This window comes from Pleurodeles waltl, chromosome 4_1, assembly GCF_031143425.1.
Source record: "Pleurodeles waltl isolate 20211129_DDA chromosome 4_1, aPleWal1.hap1.20221129, whole genome shotgun sequence".
NCBI lineage: Eukaryota > Metazoa > Chordata > Amphibia > Caudata > Salamandridae > Pleurodeles > Pleurodeles waltl.
Genome location: NC_090442.1, coordinates 651,175,316 through 651,197,335, shown reverse-complemented (window position 1 = coordinate 651,197,335; position 22,020 = coordinate 651,175,316). Strand labels below are relative to the sequence as shown.

At 48.5% G+C, this 22,020-nt stretch overlaps 1 protein-coding gene across 1 annotated transcript in view; it reads right to left on the bottom strand.

The window, feature by feature from the left end:
• Positions 1–22,020, bottom strand: part of FGD6 (FYVE, RhoGEF and PH domain containing 6) — a 214,078-nt gene that overhangs the window by 55,054 nt on the left and 137,004 nt on the right. Inside the window, exon 15 of the mRNA XM_069229102.1 lies at positions 21,669–21,771. Within this exon, the coding sequence (XP_069085203.1) occupies positions 21,669–21,771 (103 nt within the window). The remainder of the gene's footprint in view (positions 1–21,668; positions 21,772–22,020) is intronic.

Sequence of the window (22,020 nt, the reverse complement as noted above, 5' to 3'; positions counted from 1 at the left end):
TTCTGCTCCAGTAGGGGAGAACTCCAAAAATGGCCCTGATAAAGTCCAACCTGACCCACAAGAAGTCCTGGCTAGTCAGGCAACTGTTAAACCTGAGTGGGTGGCTCCTCAGCTAACAGAAGAAAGAGTGGAAGAAGGGTGTTTACTACAAAATGTGGTAACCCCCCACTCTAATACAGCAGACAGGCACCCTGAACCCAAAGAAGCCTGTAACTTAGCCCCTTCCCTTGTAGGTGAAGAGCTAAAGGTGTGGTTCTGGGCACTGACAGCTGTCAGTGGCCTCTGCTGGGTGTTAGCCTTTATGGCTGCACTATCCTTGGCATGGTGGTCAGACCCCATGCCAAATAGCAAGTTAGGCCCCCTGACCCTGTTGGTCATGGTGGGGTTACTCCAGCTCTGGGTAACCTCTTTGGGTAAGCTAGGAATGACCCTGGCTAAGATAAGATTAGCAGAGGTGGATACCTCTAAACCCAAAATAAGAAGAATGGGTGGAGACATTGAAGAGGCAGACAAGAGGCAATTCAGACTAGGTCCTATCACTGTGGAAGTGGGTCAGTTCCCCAAAGGGAATGACCTGAACAGAAGGATGTAAGGCAGAGTAGGCCCTGCAACTAACCAGCCTATTTCTCCTACTCTTCCTCGCCTGACAGACTAGGAAGACTCTCCCAGCTTGGGCTGAGTCTCCTGGCCTGTGGGCTGGGGGGGGCTTGTGTAAAGAAATGGCTCCCTGTTGCAGTTACCCCCCACTTTTTGCCTGATACTGATGCTGACTTGACTGAGAAGTGTGCTGGGACCCTGCTAACCAGGCCCCAGCACCAGTGTTCCTTCACCTAAAATGTACCATTGTATCCACAATTGGCACACCCTGGCATTCAGATAAGTCCCTTGTAACTGGTACTTCTAGTACCAAGGGCCCTGATGCCAAGGAAGGTCTCTAAGGGCTGCAGCATGTCTTATGCCACCCTGGAGACCTCTCACTCAGCACAGACACACTGCTTGCCAGCTTGTGTGTGCTAGTGAGGACAAAACGAGTAAGTCGACATGGCACTCCCCTCAGGGTGCCATGCCAGCCTCTCACTGCCTATGCAGTATAGGTAAGACACCCCTCTAGCAGGCCTTACAGCCCTAAGGCAGGGTGCACTATACCATAGGTGAGGGTACCAGTGCATGAGCATGGTACCCCTACAGTGTCTAAACAAAACCGTAGACATTGTAAGTGCAGGGTAGCCATAAGAGTATATGGTCTGGGAGTCTGTCAAACACGAACTCCACAGCACCATAATGGCTACACTGAAAACTGGGAAGTTTGGTATCAAACTTCTCAGCACAATAAATGCACACTGATGCCAGTGTACATTTTATTGTAAAATACACCCCAGAGGGCACCTTAGAGGTGCCCCCTGAAACTTAACCGACTGTCTGTGTAGGCTGACTAGTTCCAGCAGCCTGCCACACCAGAGACATGTTGCTGGCCCCATGGGGAGAGTGCCTTTGTCACTCTGAGGCCAGTAACAAAGCCTGCACTGGGTGGAGATGCTAACACCTCCCCCAGGCAGGAACTGTGACACCTGGCGGTGAGCCTCAAAGGCTCACCCCTTTGTCACAGCCCAGCAGGGCACTCCAGCTTAGTGGAGTTGCCCGCCCCCTCCGGCCACGGCCCCCACTTTTGGCGGCAAGGCTGGAGGGAACAAAGAAAGCAACAAGGAGGAGTCACTGGCAGTCAGGACAGCCCCTAAGGTGTCCTGAGCTGAAGTGACTCTAACTTTTAGAAATCCTCCATCTTGCAGATGGAGGATTCCCCCAATAGGGTTAGGATTGTGACCCCCTCCCCTTGGGAGGAGGCACAAAGAGGGTGTACCCACCCTCAGGGCTAGTAGCCATTGGCTACTAACCCCCCAGACCTAAACACGCCCTAAAATTTAGTATTTAAGGGCTACCCTGAACCCTAGAAAATTAGATTCCTGCAACTACAAGAAGAAGGACTGCCTAGCTGAAAACCCCTGCAGCGGAAGACCAGAAGACGACAACTGCCTTGGCTCCAGAAACTCACCGGCCTCTCTCCTGCCTTCCAAAGATCCTGCTCCAGCGACGCCTTCCAAAGGGACCAGCGACCTCGACATCCTCTGAGGACTGCCCCTGCTTCGAAAAGACAAGAAACTCCCGAGGACAGCGGACCTGCTCCAAGAAAGGCTGCAACTTTGTTTCCAGCAGCCTTGAAAGAACCCTGCAAGCTCCCCGCAAGAAGCGTGAGACTTGCAACACTGCACCCGGCGACCCCGACTCGGCTGGTGGAGATCCAACACCTCAGGAGGGACCCCAGGACTACTCTGATACTGTGAGTACCAAAACCTGTCCCCCCTGAGCCCCCACAGCGCCGCCTGCAGAGGGAATCCCGAGGCTTCCCCTGACCGCGATTCTTTGAATCCAAAGTCCCGACACCTGGGAGAGACCCTGCACCCGCAGCCCCCAGGACCTGAAGGACCGGACTTTCACTGGAGGAGTGACCCCCAGGAGTCCCTCTCCCTTGATCAAGTGGAGGTTTCCCCGAGGAACCCCCCCCTTGCCTGCCTGCAGCGCTGAAGAGATCCCGAGATCTCTCATAGACTAACACTGCGAACCCGACGCTTGTTTCTACACTGCACCCGGCCGCCCCCGCGCCGCTGAGGGTGAAATTTCTGTGTGGGCTTGTGTCCCCCCCGGTGCCCTACAAAACCCCCCTGGTCTGCCCTCCGAAGACGCGGGTACTTACCTGCAAGCAGACCGGAACCGGGGCACCCCCTTCTCTCCATTCTAGCCTATGTGTTTTGGGCACCACTTTGAACTCTGCACCTGACCGGCCCTGAGCTGCTGGTGTGGTGACTTTGGGGTTGCTCTGAACCCCCAACGGTGGGCTACCTTGGACCAAGAACTAAGCCCTGTAAGTGTCTTACTTACCTGGTTAACCTAACAAATACTTACCTCCCCTAGGAACTGTGAAAATTGCACTGTGTCCACTTTTAAAACAGCTATTTGTGAATAACTTGAAAAGTATACATGCAATTTTGATGATTTGAAGTTCCTAAAGTACTTACCTGCAATACCTTTCGAATGAGATATTACATGTAGAATTTGAACCTGTGGTTCTTAAAATAAACTAAGAAAATATATTTTTCTATATAAAAACCTATTGGCTGGATTTGTCTCTGAGTGTGTGTACCTCATTTATTGTCTATGTGTATGTACAACAAATGCTTAACACTACTCCTTGGATAAGCCTACTGCTCGACCACACTACCACAAAATAGAGCATTAGTATTATCTATTTTTACCGCTATTTTACCTCTAAGGGGAACCCTTGGACTCTGTGCATGCTATTCCTTACTTTGAAATAGCACATACAGAGCCAACTTCCTACATTGGTGGCAGCGGTGGGATACAAGACTTTGCATTTGCTGGACTACTCAGCCAATACCTGATCACACGACAAATTCCAAAATTGTCATTAGAAATTCATTTTTGCAATTTGAAATTTTTCTAAATTCTTAAAAGTCCTGCTAGGGCCTTGTGTGTTAAGTCCCTGTTTAGCATTGTCTTTTAGAGTTTAAAAGTTTGTTAAAAGTTTGAAATTAGATTCTAGAAACAGTTTTAGATTCTTTAAAAAGTCTTCCAACTTTTAGCAAAATAATGTCTGATACAGAGATGAATGTGGTGGAACTCGACACCACACCTTACCTCCATCTTAAGATGAGGGAGCTAAGGTCTCTCTGTAATATCAAAAAAATAACCATTGGCTCCAGACCTACCAAAATTCAGCTCCAGGAGCTGTTGGCAGAGTTTGAAAAAGCCAACCCCTCTGATGATGACCTCACAGAGGAAGAAATTAGTGACTTGGAGGCCAATGTCCCTCCTCCAGTCCTAAATAGGGAGAACAGGACCCCTCAAGTCCTGTCTCCAACTGTGTTAGTCAGAAATAGTGAGTCCCTCACAGGAGGGTCCCACATTTCTGAAATCACTGAGGATGCTCTCAGTGAAGATGACCTCCTGTTAGCCAGGATGGCCAAAAGATTGGCTTTAGAGAGACAGCTCCTAGCCATAGAAAGGGAAAGAAAAGAGATGGGCCTAGGTCCCATCAATGGTGCCAGCAACTTAAATAGGGTCAGAGATTCTCCTGACATCCTAAAAATCCCCAAAGGGATTGTAACAAAATATGAAGATGGTGATGACATCACCAAATGGTTCACAGCTTTTGAGAGGGCTTGTGTAACCAGAAAAGTGAACAGATCTCACTGGGGTGCTCTCCTTTGGGAAATGTTCACTGGAAAGTGTAGGGATAGACTCCTCACACTCTCTGGAAAAGATGCAGAATCTTATGACCTCATGAAGGGTACCCTGATTGAGGGCTTTGGATTCTCCACTGAGGAGTATAGAATTAGATTCAGGGGGGCTCAAAAATCCTCGAGCCAGACCTGGGTTGATTTTGTAGACTACTCAGTAAAAACACTGGATGGTTGGTTAACTGGAAATGAAGTGTGTGACTATGTTGGGCTTTATAATTTGTTTATGAAAGAACACATTTTAAGTAACTGCTTCAATGAAAAGTTGCATCAGTATCTGGTAGACCTAGGTCCAATTTCTCCCCAAGAATTGGGAAAGAAGGCAGACCACTGGGTCAAGACTAGAGTAACCAAAACTTCCACTGGGGGTGACCAAAAGAAAGGGGTTACAAAAACTCCCCAGGAAAAAGTGGGTGACACTAGAAACAAAGAAAAAGAGTCCTCTGTAGGCCCCCAAAAACCAGAACAGGTGGGTGGGCCCCAAGACACAACCCAAAACAAAGGTGGGTACCAGGGTAAGAACTGGTATGCCACTAAGGCCTGGTGCCACAACTGTAAACAGTCTGGGCACCACACCAAGGACACTTCTTGTCCCAAAAACAAACCCCAGAACAAAATTCCTGGGGTAACCAGTGTAGCCATGGGAGATGACTCCTCAGATGAGGAGGTCTTCCTAGCCTTCAACTGGAAACAGGGCCCAACAGGTGAGTTGGAGATTCCAGAGGGAAGCAGACACTTCCACCACCTACTGGTGAATGGAATCCCAACCACTGCCCTGAGAGACACTTGTGCCAGTCACACTATTGTGCATGACAGGCTGGTGCTCTCAAACCAGTACATCCCAGGTGAGACTGCCAGGGTAAGAGTTAGCCTAGACAGGGTCACTAAGAGGCCTGTGGCTTTAGTACCCATAGAAGTGGGTGGCACTCTTAGCTGGAGAAGGGTAGTAGTCAGTACAGACCTCCCCCTTGATTGTCTCCTTGGAAATGACTACCCAGAGGTTAGTCAGAGCCCAAGAGAGGAACTGGTCCAGTGCCAGTCCTCTCCCAAGGATTCTGGAAGTCCTGCCTCTGCAGTAAATGCAAGCAGGCCCCAGAAGAAGAAGAAAAGAAAACAGAGTAGGAAGGGTGGACAACCTTTAGCCAAGGTTACAGCAAGCCAGGGAGATTCTGCTCCAGTAGGGGAGAACTCCAAAAATGGCCCTGATAAAGTCCAACCTGACCCACAAGAAGTCCTGGCTAGTCAGGCAACTGTTAAACCTGAGTGGGTGGCTCCTCAGCTAACAGAAGAAAGAGTGGAAGAAGGGTGTTTACTACAAAATGTGGTAACCCCCCACTCTAATACAGCAGACAGGCACCCTGAACCCAAAGAAGCCTGTAACTTAGCCCCTTCCCTTGTAGGTGAAGAGCTAAAGGTGTGGTTCTGGGCACTGACAGCTGTCAGTGGCCTCTGCTGGGTGTTAGCCTTTATGGCTGCACTATCCTTGGCATGGTGGTCAGACCCCATGCCAAATAGCAAGTTAGGCCCCCTGACCCTGTTGGTCATGGTGGGGTTACTCCAGCTCTGGGTAACCTCTTTGGGTAAGCTAGGAATGACCCTGGCTAAGATAAGATTAGCAGAGGTGGATACCTCTAAACCCAAAATAAGAAGAATGGGTGGAGACATTGAAGAGGCAGACAAGAGGCAATTCAGACTAGGTCCTATCACTGTGGAAGTGGGTCAGTTCCCCAAAGGGAATGACCTGAACAGAAGGATGTAAGGCAGAGTAGGCCCTGCAACTAACCAGCCTATTTCTCCTACTCTTCCTCGCCTGACAGACTAGGAAGACTCTCCCAGCTTGGGCTGAGTCTCCTGGCCTGTGGGCTGGGGGGGGCTTGTGTAAAGAAATGGCTCCCTGTTGCAGTTACCCCCCACTTTTTGCCTGATACTGATGCTGACTTGACTGAGAAGTGTGCTGGGACCCTGCTAACCAGGCCCCAGCACCAGTGTTCCTTCACCTAAAATGTACCATTGTATCCACAATTGGCACACCCTGGCATTCAGATAAGTCCCTTGTAACTGGTACTTCTAGTACCAAGGGCCCTGATGCCAAGGAAGGTCTCTAAGGGCTGCAGCATGTCTTATGCCACCCTGGAGACCTCTCACTCAGCACAGACACACTGCTTGCCAGCTTGTGTGTGCTAGTGAGGACAAAACGAGTAAGTCGACATGGCACTCCCCTCAGGGTGCCATGCCAGCCTCTCACTGCCTATGCAGTATAGGTAAGACACCCCTCTAGCAGGCCTTACAGCCCTAAGGCAGGGTGCACTATACCATAGGTGAGGGTACCAGTGCATGAGCATGGTACCCCTACAGTGTCTAAACAAAACCTTAGACATTGTAAGTGCAGGGTAGCCATAAGAGTATATGGTCTGGGAGTCTGTCAAACACGAACTCCACAGCACCATAATGGCTACACTGAAAACTGGGAAGTTTGGTATCAAACTTCTCAGCACAGTAAATGCACACTGATGCCAGTGTACATTTTATTGTAAAATACACCCCAGAGGGCACCTTAGAGGTGCCCCCTGAAACTTAACCGACTGTCTGTGTAGGCTGACTAGTTCCAGCAGCCTGCCACACCAGAGACATGTTGCTGGCCCCATGGGGAGAGTGCCTTTGTCACTCTGAGGCCAGTAACAAAGCCTGCACTGGGTGGAGATGCTAACACCTCCCACAGGCAGGAACTGTGACACCTGGCGGTGAGCCTCAAAGGCTCACCCCTTTGTCACAGCCCAGCAGGGCACTCCAGCTTAGTGGAGTTGCCCGCCCCCTCCGGCCACGGCCCCCACTTTTGGCGGCAAGGCTGGAGGGAACAAAGAAAGCAACAAGGAGGAGTCACTGGCAGTCAGGACAGCCCCTAAGGTGTCCTGAGCTGAAGTGACTCTAACTTTTAGAAATCCTCCATCTTGCAGATGGAGGATTCCCCCAATAGGGTTAGGATTGTGACCCCCTCCCCTTGGGAGGAGGCACAAAGAGGGTGTACCCACCCTCAGGGCTAGTAGCCATTGGCTACTAACCCCCCAGACCTAAACACGCCCTAAAATTTAGTATTTAAGGGCTACCCTGAACCCTAGAAAATTAGATTCCTGCAACTACAAGAAGAAGGACTGCCTAGCTGAAAACCCCTGCAGCGGAAGACCAGAAGACGACAACTGCCTTGGCTCCAGAAACTCACCGGCCTCTCTCCTGCCTTCCAAAGATCCTGCTCCAGCGACGCCTTCCAAAGGGACCAGCGACCTCGACATCCTCTGAGGACTGCCCCTGCTTCGAAAAGACAAGAAACTCCCGAGGACAGCGGACCTGCTCCAAGAAAGGCTGCAACTTTGTTTCCAGCAGCCTTGAAAGAACCCTGCAAGCTCCCCGCAAGAAGCGTGAGACTTGCAACACTGCACCCGGCGACCCCGACTCGGCTGGTGGAGATCCAACACCTCAGGAGAGACCCCAGGACTACTCTGATACTGTGAGTACCAAAACCTGTCCCCCCTGAGCCCCCACAGCGCCGCCTGCAGAGGGAATCCCAAAGCTTCCCCTGACCGCGACTCTTTGAATCCAAAGTCCCGACACCTGGGAGAGACCCTGCACCCGCAGCCCCCAGGACCTGAAGGACCGGACTTTCACTGGAGGAGTGACCCCCAGGAGTCCCTCTCCCTTGATCAAGTGGAGGTTTCCCCGAGGAACCCCCCCCTTGCCTGCCTGCAGCGCTGAAGAGATCCCGAGATCTCTCATAGACTAACACTGCGAACCCGACGCTTGTTTCTACACTGCACCCGGCCGCCCCCACGCCGCTGAGGGTGAAATTTCTCTGTGGGCTTGTGTCCCCCCCGGTGCCCTACAAAACCCCCCTGGTCTGCCCTCCGAAGACGCGGGTACTTACCTGCAAGCAGACCGGAACCGGGGCACCCCCTTCTCTCCATTCTAGCCTATGTGTTTTGGGCACCACTTTGAACTCTGCACCTGACCGGCCCTGAGCTGCTGGTGTGGTGACTTTGGGGTTGCTCTGAACCCCCAACGGTGGGCTACCTTGGACCAAGAACTAAGCCCTGTAAGTGTCTTACTTACCTGGTTAACCTAACAAATACTTACCTCCCCTAGGAACTGTGAAAATTGCAGTGTCCACTTTTAAAACAGCTATTTGTGAATAACTTGAAAAGTATACATGCAATTTTGATGATTTGAAGTTCCTAAAGTACTTACCTGCAATACCTTTCGAATGAGATATTACATGTAGAATTTGAACCTGTGGTTCTTAAAATAAACTAAGAAAAGATATTTTTCTATATAAAAACCTATTGGCTGGATTTGTCTCTGAGTGTGTGTACCTCATTTATTGTCTATGTGTATGTACAACAAATGCTTAACACTACTCCTTGGATAAGCCTACTGCTCGACCACACTACCACAAAATAGAGCATTAGTATTATCTATTTTTACCGCTATTTTACCTCTAAGGGGAACCCTTGGACTCTGTGCATGCTATTCCTTACTTTGAAATAGCACATACAGAGCCAACTTCCTACAGTTGGCGTGACGGACTGTGAGATACTGGAAGGTCAATGATCAAGTTAGATGCAGTTCAGGAGAAATGATGGTGGTGCTCTATGAAGAGATGGGTTTTGAGTTATTTTCTGAATTGCAAAAGCAGTGTGGGCCACACTGATTAGAGGATGGAGTAATGTTACAAAGCCTCTTTTGTAGAGCTGACTATTTCTTATGTAACTTGCATTCTTGAAGCTCATGTCTGAAAGGTTTCTTCCTTCCAATAATGCACTGTCCATCAAAGATGTCCAACTACTTTTCTAGGTACGCTGGTATTTCTGTCATCACAGCTTCAGCATGTTTGGAAGAGGATACAAACAGACTTGTAAAGACAGCCAAAGTAGATCAAATAGGGTTGATGTGTAGAATCAGAAAAGACTGGACGAGGGTTTGGGATGTCATTGAAAATGTAAGATTATAGGGGGATCCTGGCAAAGCTTTCATGAACTGAAGAGGGAATATGGGGTTTATAGGAGAGACACATACCACAGCACATGACCCAGTGGGAGCTCAACCCTGCAACATTATGTAGCGGACCCCTTTGAGTATTTGTATATCAAACTTTATAACTAAGAGTTTAAAACGCTACTACTTTTATTATTTATTTTTATTTTTGAAAGAAGGGGCTGATTTGCAATTAAATGAACAACAGTGGGTTGTTTATGTTGAACAATGTTGCATTGGCTCGAATACATTTTTTTTTTTAAGATAGGGTAGGTGTGATGTGATTCAGTTTTTGACATCTATGATGAAGTTAGCTGCTGCACATGGAAAGCCATTTTCATGGGTGCGCTCTTCAAGATGCAAGTGGCCGAGGGCTTAGAGAGTTGTGAGTTTCTGGAAGTTATAACATTAAGGTGGACAGCAGCAAAAGCAGACGCCATATGGTTCCGGTGTTATTAGAGAGTTAGGATTGAAGGAGAAGCTGCTTTCTATTAAGATGCCGGATGACTTGGAGTCAAGTTATGCAGACCATCACAGATTTGTTTCCCATCCACAGAGCTAGTGGTGAGTGAGCCAACAAATTAACATGGAGGGACGAGTCAGAGCTGAACCAAGGGTCTGGCGTGGATCTTAGACCCGCGCACTAGCTTAGCCCTGAAAATATTTGCTATGGAACACATACAACAAAAATCAAGTAAAATTTAACAAAGTCTAGTCAAAATTAAAAAAGTATATTTATTTAACATATTGAAGCTTTGACATTAATAGGGCACATTACAGAACTGCACTGAGAAGAACGTATTAAAAGTGATACTTTTGGACAACTGGTAATTTGAAAGTGCCTTCATACAAGAAAAAAAAAAGAGCTTGGGTGAAATTAAATATTTGCATAAGATCACACTATTAAAGCGGAGAAACTGCGATTTAATCAGGCTTTCTGATTTCACTTTGTACAAATCAGCCAGTAAATTAATATCTGTTGTTCCTTATGTTTAGGCTTTGTTTTTAGCTCTTAGTGCACTTTTTAAAATATAGCGGAACCTCAACCGAAAGCAACTGGAGTTCTGTACATGAGCACCAATTACAGTACACAAGGAAACATGCATTGTTTATAGGCATGGGGAGATTAAGTTATTTGCCCAGAATCACAGAAGGTTGAACCAACGCCAAGACTCAAACCTGTTTCCCCAGTTCCATTGTCGCAGCTGTGGCCATAATGCCACAACCTGAGTGAAGGGAGAGAAGCAGGCAGAAGCCACATCAAAGTTCAGCTTGTTATGGTCTCGAGGTTCCAACAGGAACTCGAACTAAGCCAAAGCCAGATTTCAGGCTCGAGTCTGGCTCTAACTTTCAGTGGCACGCCCATCTCTATGAAGAACTGGATAAGTATGCGGCATGACTTCAGGTAGTGGATGTTATGAAATTACTACAGTGTCAGGTACAGCTGTGTGTTGTCGACCTACTGGTGTAAGTGTGTAATTGACCAGAGGGCCTTAGGTGTTCCATACAGAGGTTAAAGGTACCAAAGGAGAGGAAGGATCCTTGAAGACGCATGTATGCTGCTGGCAGCCATGTGGTTTGGAAGGTCCTATTTGGACTATCCAGTGTCTGTTGCACAAGAAGGATGTGAATTAAAGTAGGGCCAAGTTGCATGTGTCTCAGTACCCTTCTCAGCCCAATTTGAGAATACTTAGAAATAACGTAAGCCCTAAGTTTGTACCTCAGATCTCAATTGTAAATTCTGCTCAAATTAAGATTGTTGCTCACACTTGTAGAGACATAAGCTTAACTTGACATCCTCAATACAGGTCTCTACAGGGAAACAATCAGTCAACAGTCATGTTAAGTGAGCTGCTTGTACAGAGAGGGAGCATAACAGAGCATTTCCAATTTATTTATGGTTATTCTCTCAATATTATTTAGCATTTTTTTTAAATATTTATTTATTGCCATTTTCAGTGCAATAAAACCGTGAATAAATCAGTAAATGTTGGCAGTTATGTCGAAATACAGGACAATAGGGTCACAATAAGTAACATTTCAAAAACAGCATCAGGTGAGGAATCCAACAAGTATATATATGCATGTTACATAAACTATCCAGGTTGTAATTACATGGTTATTGTATTCTCGAAAATAGGAGGCAAGGCAGGCCAATGCATTCCCCAGAACTATGGCATTGATGAAAGGCCAAAAAAAGAACTTCCAATATTCCAGAAATTTGCAAGCCAAAACATGCCCATGCAATCATAAGACACAAAAAATAAAGGAAAACTAGATAGCCAGCGAAACGTGGGATCTTGGAAACTGAGAACCAAAGGGCGGGCTCGGGCCGAAGTATACCATCCATAAATAGCCAAAGACAAGAAGCATTTGTGAGGTATACAATGTACAGAGTACCTGAGAATAATCAGGGTATGGGGCCACTCTGTCTGCCAACGTGACATCTAGGACCAATATCTTGCCCCACTAAGCACATGCATATAGAACCCCTATTAGCCCCTCTCCAGTATCAATCTGTAAGCCGCCAAGTCACTCTGTGTGAGGACTCCGTGGTACTGCGCACGATGTCTGTAATCATGTAAGGCCATCTCTACCTTATCTTGCAGGTTGAGCACATAGGTGTCACACAAGGTGGCCACATTCCCTCCCCCAGCATGTGCATGTCAAGCATCTGAACGTCAGCCTCCTCTGTTGCTCATTTAGACACTACTTGGAGCCAGCAGCTGATCGAGGGTGGCTGTGTGGCCTTCCGTGCCATGGTTATCAGATGCTTGAAGAGGGCCATCACTAACTCAGCCAACTTTAAATAGCACTTATTCCATTCCGTGCACTTGGTGATACGAAGTGGGCAAAGAAGGGGGTCTTGCAGGAGTGGCACATCGATCACTGATGATATATGGTTCATAATTTGTTCCTAGGTCTGTCCCAATGGAGGGCATTACCACACCATATGGAGGAAGTTGCATCATGGTGTCCACATCTGGGGAACTTTGGGTCCACCCCCGGGAACATCTTATGTAGACGGTGTCATGTAAGGTAAGTTTTATGGAGGTAATTAAACTGAGGGAATTTCAGGCAAGCGTTTCAGAATATCCACTTCACCTAATCGAGCACCATCTCCCACTGCGTGGCAGTGAGTACCGTCCCTAGGCAAGCACCCCAGCGGGGCCTGCCAAGCAATGTAGGATTGGAGTCTCCGGTTTGCATCGCAGTATAGAGGACCATCACAGCCCAGCCTTCTAGTCCATGCATTAGTATGTACTGAAACCCATGGTGTAAAGGTGGGGCCTCCTGATCTACCATCCAGGTGATACTGATTTCCGGCAAGAGCACGTTGTGAGCCAGGAACTGACCAGCACCTAGTTCAACACATCTTGATCTCACAGCATAAGTCACCACAGGTGGATATCCTGGCTTCCCGCCAAGGCACTGGGTCATAAACCTTTAGCAGAGCCCTCATCCTAAGCTTGCTCCAAAGTGGCAACTGGGAGGGTAAGGTGGCCCCTCGTGTCTCGCTTGCACCAGTTTCATCACCCGAGTCAGTCTGCTCACACTTCGGGGAGGACCACCTGGTGATTACAATCAATCTAATAGTCCTACACCACCTAGTCCCTCTCTAACCAATCTGCCCTTGCCCATCATGTCTCCCGCTAACCAGCGCATGGACCATTGCAGTTGTGCTGCTGCGTAATAGAGTTCGAGGTCGGGTACTACAAGACCTCCCCAGACAAGGGCCACTGGAGTGCTCAAATAGATACTCGTTTGTACAAAGCTCCCCAGATCAAAGTCAGATATCAATCACAGCAAATCCCTGAAAGAAACCCTGGTGGGAATCACCGGCACCGCATCCAAGAGACAGAGGAGCCTCAGGAGGATCACCATTTTTATTATGGACGCTTGGCGCATGGGTAAAAGGGGTAGACGTGTCCAAAATCCCACAGACTAATGCAAGGACGTCAGGGCTCTGCCATGATTCTCGCCAATGAGGTCCCTGTCAGCATGACAGATGTTCACTCCAAGGTAGCTGAATGTCTCAGACCGCCTGGGGAGATGGGCAATCTCAGCTCTCACCCTCGACTAGGTCAATCTCTTCAGTGCAGAGATACAAGGCTTCCCCCAGTTGACTCAAAGACCTGTCATATTCCCCAAGGAGATCCAAGAGTGAGAAGAAAGCATGGAGCTCACGTCTGGGGTTCCGCAAGTGTCATGGGTTCATTTTACACTGTGCTTGGGCACACATATTTTAGCATAGTTTAGGCCAGCGGCCAGTGCCCTTTCTTCTGCATATGTGCCCTGATTTCATTTATTCAGTTATATTCATTTTAGTTAGCCTGCTTTTCAGAGGAAATGTTTTATTTTCTTATTCAGTTGTGATTCTGTGAATGCGTTATTATTATTTCTGTGCGCAACATTTCATCATGTACCTCTGTCCAAGACTGACAAGAACATTGCATGATAATCCAGCTAACGTTGTTGCCACAAGAGTATGTAAACAGTCTGACACTTAAATACATGCTCATGTCAGGCCTTTTCACGGAACAGAAATATGTTTCTTATAAAAACGCTGTACAGGCCAAAGGACAACAGGGAGGTCATTCTGACCAGAACATCCATCCACGCTGCATGCCATCTCACAGCTGGCTCAGGAGACAGCACAGACCCCTATCTTCCAGGTAATGGGGGTGGGTGCTCCTCTCATGGACTAAGTACGGACAGATTGCTTTATCACCGCCATGGCCTCGTTTAGGAGTTAGGGGGTAGGTAGAATTCATATATGCATGTTATTCAAATTTGCTGGGGTTGATTATTTTCTTCTTGCTGGTCACCACAATCCTAATCCTGTTTGGTCTCATCGCCATAATAATTGCAGTTCATATATTTTTTATATTTTAATCACAGATTGCAGTCTTTTCAATAAATTTCTTAAAAACCATCCTGCATCTCTTCTTTGGCCTATGTGTGTGTATGAGACCTTGGCTAACAAGAGAAAGGGGTTAGATTTGTCGACCACAGCTTCCCCTGAGAAGTCACAGAGTGTCATGCATCAGGCTGCCACAAATCGCCTTTGCTTTCTCTGTTTGGGTGGGGTGCTGCTAGCTAGTCGAAAGGATTGGTCTGACAGCTACCAAGATGATGTGGGATTGACTCAGTCACCCACAAACAGTGGTACTGTCACCCTGAATCCAGCAGTCCTGTTCTAATAACAAAAGTCCTACGGCACAAAGTACACTCTAACGTTGTGAGACTATGTGCCATGGGGATCCCACCTGCATGACCCAGTCCTGGCCTCTGGCCCTTAACAGAGCTGCCAGGGGTTCCATAGCCAATGAGAAAATGATGGGGAAAAGGGCACAATCCTGCTGTATACTCTGGCCAATGTCAAATTGGTGGGATATTGGTCGTCCCCTCCACACTCTTGAGCATGGTGCGGTGTAGAGCAGACTAACCCACCCCAGGAACTCAGGACCCATTCAGAAGGCCTCTAGGACCAACAACAGATTTGACCACCCTAGAGTGTCAAAAGCTTTTTCTAAGTCTAATGAGACCACCACAGGAAGGTCAGTGGATCCCATGACCGTCCCCATAATAGGACATAATTGCTGGAGGAATTGGTCCTTCAGCAGATAAATCCACTTTGAGCCGGGTGGACCAGCGTCGGGAGGAGTGGAGGCAAGTAGTTCGCCAGTACTTTACTCATGATTTCATAGTCAACATTTAACATTGACAAAGGGCGATAGGAGCTCACCTCTAAGGGGCCCCTGACAGCCTTGGGCAGCACCGCTCTCAGGGCCTCATGTAAGGAGTCGGGCAACCGCCCCACTGGTGTGCCTTCTGATACATCACCAGTAGCTTGGGCACGAGAGTTGTTCTAACTGATGTATAGTATTCCACAGGGAACCATGTGTTTCCGCCTGTACTTCAAGCTGTAACAACTGCAGGGGATTGATGTGAGGAAGGACAGCCCCTCTGATATAATCCCTTAAACGATCTGGGGAGGGTCAGGTGAGAGAAAGTACAGTATCTCGTAGTACTGGGCAAAAACCTCATATATGTCCACCTGGGAGTTCACCACAATCCCCGTGGGTGTGCAAATCACCCCTGTGACAGTCCTGGGAACTGCGGCACATAGCAGCCATGTCAACGTGCGACCCAGGCTACCTCGTCTGCATGCTGGCGGGCAAGAGCCAACTTATGGTTGAAATGATTAAGGCAGAGCACCTCCTCTTTGTACTGACCCCTCAAATCCCACAATCATGCACAAGCTTCGCGCAGTGTCACAACTTCTAACTCGTGGGACACAATTGTTTTTCTGATACGCTGCGAAGGAGGACTGTCTGCTCTCCCCAAGGTGTCTTGATACAGTGGACCCTCATAACCATTTTCATGGCATCCTAATCAACATCCCTTGTTAGACCCGGTTTTCTGGGCACCAGGGCACTCAGGGGGTACTATGCTCCAATTGCATTAACTGGAGTGTTCACCGCTGGTGTCTAGGGGCCTCAGTACTAGTGGACCCAAAACTGGATAACCAAGCACTCCTCTCTAGCACTTGACTCTCTCAGGGTAGCGAGACAGAGCAGTCCAAGGCTTACTCAAGGAGGGGAGGTGGGTTTAGACATTCAGAATATAGTGCACACCGTACTACCAGCTAATAAGATCAATGTCCAGTCAGTGCTTTACTTTTTACAAAGAAAAGTACTTTAATACACAGAAGACAAATATACTACACGTAAATCTAGGATAGACAGTGAAAACCAGACATCTCTACAACTCTCTGTGCCAGAGTTCTGACCCAAAACAGTATTAAAGTGTCTACATGTTAAGCACTATAAAGACACATTTAGCATGTAGACACACAATTAGCATTGCATATTACAGACCAGGTTGCACAGGGTTGCTCTCTATTCGCTAGAGCCATGATACCAATCCATGTATAGCAATGGTGTAGTTGCAGCATATAATGTGAAGTCAAATGTTCCAAATCAGCCCCAGAACCACCATCCAAAGAACAGAAGTGCCCTCCCGTTCTGAGTGAGGACACCACTCTAGTGATGTCAAGGATCTGATCACAGGTGCCTGATGTCTTGGCACAGTTTACTGGAATCCCACTAGTCCAGTAGTCACTGGCTAGCTGTCAGAGGGTAATGGCTGGCCAGAGTGCCAGTACACCCTGGCACCCCCAGGTGTCACAAAGAGAAATGTTTGGGACCTGTACCACAAGATACTCTTCATCAGCTACAGGTTGTAATGGGACGTATCGGACAAGCTCCCACAGTACATGGGAGGGGTCTGGGCAAAATTATGTCACCTTCAGGGACTGGAATCAAGCTTCCCTGTCTCTCTCTGTCTCTGTTGATGTGCTGCAACCTTCCTTTTCTTGAGCAGCTGTTTGCAATTTCTGTCTTAAAAGTGGATGTTCAACAAGCCTCAGAACACAGCTGGTCCTCTGCATTCAGGCTGCGGACTGATGCCTTTGCTTCTTCACAGCAGAATCCATCAGTCACAGAAAAACTCTCTCAAGTTCAATTGTGGTAAGCAAGCTTCCTTGCCTTTACACCATGGCTGGCTTCTGTAGATGCTTGTTAGAACCGAAGACCAATCTTGAACAATCACTGACCACTCAGGACAGACTTTTATCACCTCTGATTGATAGGCTCAACCAATCAGAGGGTCTGCTAATTTTGGATCGTGGGTGCCTCTCCAATCACGAGGCACGTGTGTCATGCTCACTTTGTGTGCAAGGCATGCAAGGATGAGTTACTGTCCTTCAGGAGAGGCTCTTGGCACCAGCCCGGGCTATTCCCCATAGAGGAATTTTAAATTGACTCCAGACCAGGAGGCACTGACCATCACTGAACAGAAAGAGGGGGGAGGGTTCCTCCTAGCAGAGTTAGCACAGCTAAACACAGATAAGAGCAAGTGTCTACCCCCATCACACCAGGCTTTTCCAAGGAATAAGGGAGGGGCATGGGGGAGACATAATGTCAGGTAGAACAGCTCAGCTGACCTTAAACACGATGATTCACCTCACCATTCTCCTTAGGGAACCTACTGGCTCTCAAACACACATCCCAGGTAGACAAAGGCAACAGGACCACAGGCAAATTAGACTGCAACACTTGATCAGGAGGATGGCTATTAGCCACCCCTTCTCCCCTACCAAGGGTACAAGGATACAAGTATCTTGGACTGTAGATTTATGGCTGCCACCACTGTCAGTCTACCACCAATGTGGTAAAGAGGGTAGTAATCACTCTCTGTGAAATAGGGATGCACTATGCATGTCCCCCTCGAACTCAGAGCTAAGCACTAGGGTCTCAGTCCATGTAAACAGGGAGATCATCAGTGGACAATGCATGATTGACATGTTCACTGAGGAAGGGAAATAGAAACCATACAGTAACTTTTAAGTGACTCGCCTGTAGTTCACCATAAGGCCAGGGGAAGCATGCTCTTATTCTCCTCAAAGTAGTGGAGCCGGTAACCACTTAAAGTGTCCCTGAACACCACATCGAGGAGGGTCTCCGTCCTTAAGAACCATGTCTTGACCGGAGCCCTGTTCCTCCCCACCCACCTCCAACAAAAGGTAACCGTAAGGGAGCTGGGGTCCGACAGTGCCTGACCCAAACACTGCAAAACATATAGACTAGCCTGGTGTGAACTGGATGCCCAGGAGCACAGTCTAAGTATTCAGCATCAATCGGATGACTCAAGTGCGATATTTAATGTAGCTGCATGGCGGACATCCACTTTCCAAAGTGTTTTGTCATCTCTAAGACCTCGTCTCAGGCAAAGGGGGCACGGACCTATCCAGAGCGTTATCATGTACACAATTAAACCCTCCCCACAGACCAAGGCCCTGGGGATCCGTAAACAGAGCTGGAGACAGCCTGCGCAGGAACTCGCCCTGAAGCTTGTTAGATGCATAAAATTAGATTATTGTTAGGGGATCCCCATCTAGTGCCCCTTCTGGCAATACGCTGCGGCCATCAAAGTCCACCAGAATTCTGCTCTGCACGTACGGAACCCCTGGGGCAATCCAGATCAGAACTCCCCTGGTGAATGCCAACTACATGGTGCCAATTACCTGCCCACTCCAGCGTTGGGACACCTTAGCTAGTCTTGTGCAGGCAAGCTATATGTATGTGTCTAGATCTGATATATGCATAGACTCTGTGACACCAGACAGGGGTGTCAATTCCCCTAATGTTCCATGTCAGTATGTTGTATGTGGTATGTGGTAGCTATACGCCACGGGGCTTACTAACTCCGACACGCAGCACAGGAATCATTGTGTATCCATTTACCTACCAGCCGCCCTGCATAGTCCCATCATTCAACAAAAAACAGAACCAGCCAACAGCTCCCATTCCCTTGGTTTGGATGCTAGTAAGCAGCGTACCACAATTTCCACAACAAATCTTGCAATAACTAAGACATGACATTCTTATGAAACAGTCCTTGCGGACGTCCTGGAGGAGGTAGGCCAGAGGCATTTCAAGCGAGATCCGAAACGGTCCTGAGCAGCCCAAGCCCTTGTGCAGCTCAAAGGAGTTCTGACTAGTCACTGCCCACAGCCAGCTGTAAACTTCGGATGACCAAAACAGGTTCGTTCTGCAGTCTACCCCTTGCCCCCCACCCCCTAAAACAGACACCGAGCCATTCACTCATCAGCAGGTCAAGAGTCATTGTTCCAGGAGCCCCTCCTTGATGACCTCACTGATGATATGGTGAACCCCACGCCCACCCCTCCAAACACAGAGTCTCAATATGTGTCTGACGCCAGAGCATGAAATCAATTAGTTCCATGGAGGGAGACCTCAGCCACCACCTGTGCCCGTTCTTGCGCAGCCTGCTCCTCAGATGGATGTGATCTTGGTCTGCGCAGGCGGTGGCATTTGGGCCGTCCATTAGGCCGCCCCCAGAGATTGACGACTTTCACTCCCGTCTGGTCTTGTACACCCTTGGAGCGCAGCTAAAGCCAGACATTGTCTGGAGAGGAGATTAAATGAGATGTGTCGGCATCCACTACTCAGAGCCTTGCAGGGAAAAACTGTGCATTTTCAGGCCCAGTTATTGCAATTGTGCTTTCACAGCCCCAAATGTGTTGCGGAGTTTCTGAACCTCTTTAGTGAAGTCGGGATATGCCATGATGGTGCTCCCATTGTAGGTCCAGGGGCGCTTTGCCCGGAACAACTCGAGGGGGACAGATCTGTCCCTATAGTTGAGCAGGCGCACAATCACTGGATGTGGAAGGCCCCGGGACAGGCGGTTGGACAGAAACGCGATGCGCTCTCTCCACTGAGAAAAAACTTAGGGGTACCATTGGACAGCACTGTCTGAGATAGCCAATCCTCTAGGAAGAGTTCCATATCAGGGCCTTCCACCTTTTCAGGGAAGCCCAGAAAGCGTACGTTATTTGCACTTCCACATTCTCAGTCCTCAGTTTTAGTTCCTGGACCTCTGGTTGCAGGAGTTTCAGCTGATCTTGCACAGCCACCAGGGAGGGCCTCATGGTGGTTACCGCAGACTCTGCCCCATCCATTCTTTCTGCCAGCTTAATGTGGTCTGCCCGAAGGAGCCCAGCCTCCATTTGGACGCCTCCTAGTTGGTCCGCCATGGTGGTTTTAGAGTTGTGGATAGCCTTCAACACCCTGTCAAACACTATTGTGTTTTGAGGAGGAGGGGGTTTGCAGGTTTTTGGCTTAACCATGCCCCCTCTCCGCCACTCATGGCAACTGGAAGTCCAACACTAGGAGAGCCAGGCCCCAGGTTAATGGTGAGTACACTCTAAGACAGTGTGTGACGTAATGAGCTTTAAGCACCAAGCAGCACCGGCAGAGCGCCACCACGCAGGTGCGCTCTGGCCAATCTGGGATACCGATGAGCAAAAGCTTCCCCAACAGGTGAAATCGAAGCAGACAATTGCAGGTGAGTCCCAGTACGGACTCCTGTGTTGCTGTGATTCACATCAGCCCCAAGAATTAAGGTGAAGATGCCCTATGATGCCCAGACTGTGTAAGCCTTCAGCTCCTTATATGTGGTTTAGTGCAGTGTCCGCACAGGCTGCCCAATGGTCAGCGCAGCCGAGCAGTACCCAAGAAATATCGCCCCTGTGTCTCAAGGTCTCCTGTCAGCCCGCTGCACAATCACTGAGCGCCAGCAGCCAATCAGGTCATGCAGTGTTAATGGTGCAGGCAGCCATTTACAATTGACCAGGAGGGGGAGTGGGCTGCATTCCAGGCCATGTGATGTAATCAGGGTGAATGATGCAGTTAATATTGTACTGTGTACTGAGGAGAGGTGTAGCCAGGGCTCAGTATCACTGTAGAAAAAAGGAAGGGAGGTTGAGAGCAACAGCGTGGCCCTCGTCACTGCAGCCACCCACCGTCGATGGACTGCCGCTACACCACAGGCCTTGTTTCCTTCTGCGAGTGATGCAGTAGCAGGTTCGGCCAACTGTAGGCGCAGGGATCAATCAGGCACTGTCCCGCCCTTAGAATACCTTGTGGTTGCAGGAGATGAAGTGCGTGGGCCAGGTGCAGGGCAGAGGGTCCGCTCACTCGTCCTCACAGCAAGCTGCTTCACAGTGTGCAGTGGCCCCGCTAGATCAAGCCCAGCCACTCCAGCAACACAGTGCCGCCTCTCCGAGCCGCTGTCTGCTGCAGCCTCTCAGAATCTCCTCTCCGCAGCCGAGGGGGCAGTGAAGCTCAGGTCACTGCAGACCTGCGGCCACCCCGGCAGAGCAGGTAGGTGGGTCCCTGAGGGCTCCCTACGCCATCTCAGGCACTAGCCGCGTGGCTCCGCAGGGTTGGCCTCTTTTCCAGGCCTAGATGTACAGGTGGTCCGATGTCACCAGCACCGGCAAGGGGTGGCTCCAGTGTCCCACCCCACAAGCGGTCATTCAGGAGGGATTTGTGCCGCCAATGCATAGTGCTTTCGGTGCCAAGTAACGCGGGATGTTGTATGATGGGCCCAGTTTGTGGTGTTGGAGCCTCATAGAAAGGTGGCTGCTTGTGCCACCATCTTGGCCACACACACCCACTATTCTTTATCAACATAAACGGGTGCATTTATAAAACTGCTCAATATTTCATTATTTTTAGCAGAAAAGCTACTTACATTCATTGACTGAAATTGTGCAACTGTAAATATATTTCAGATATAAACGATGTATCAGATTTAACTTTTTACTAAAACAGATGTGCTAAGAATTCCCGTCTCCACAAATCTTAATATTTATTTTCAGCACAACACCACCTTGTCTCTCCAAGATATCATCTCGTAATATGAAATATCAATCCTCCCAATATGAAAGCTTACAAGTACCTCTTCAATGCTTTTGCTGGGATTGAATGTAATTCGCTTCTTTGTGTATTCTTCTATTGCCTTCGAAATGGCTTCCAACCACCCATCGCGTTCACTAGCAGAACTGTTTGGATTAGAGGAAAATTAATGTAGATTTACAAATTGAATATTGATACCTTGTATCAGAAGTGTTGTTATGACTTGTACATAAAATGCATGCTGTTCACATGTGGACACACACAAAAAAACTATACTGATATTAGTAGCTAGGCACGAGGAGCACCCGCATACTGCATTCCTTAAGAAATCTATTTTCCTTATATTACCTTTCAAAATCATGCACCTATCCTCTGTATACTTTTTAAGTTTGGTG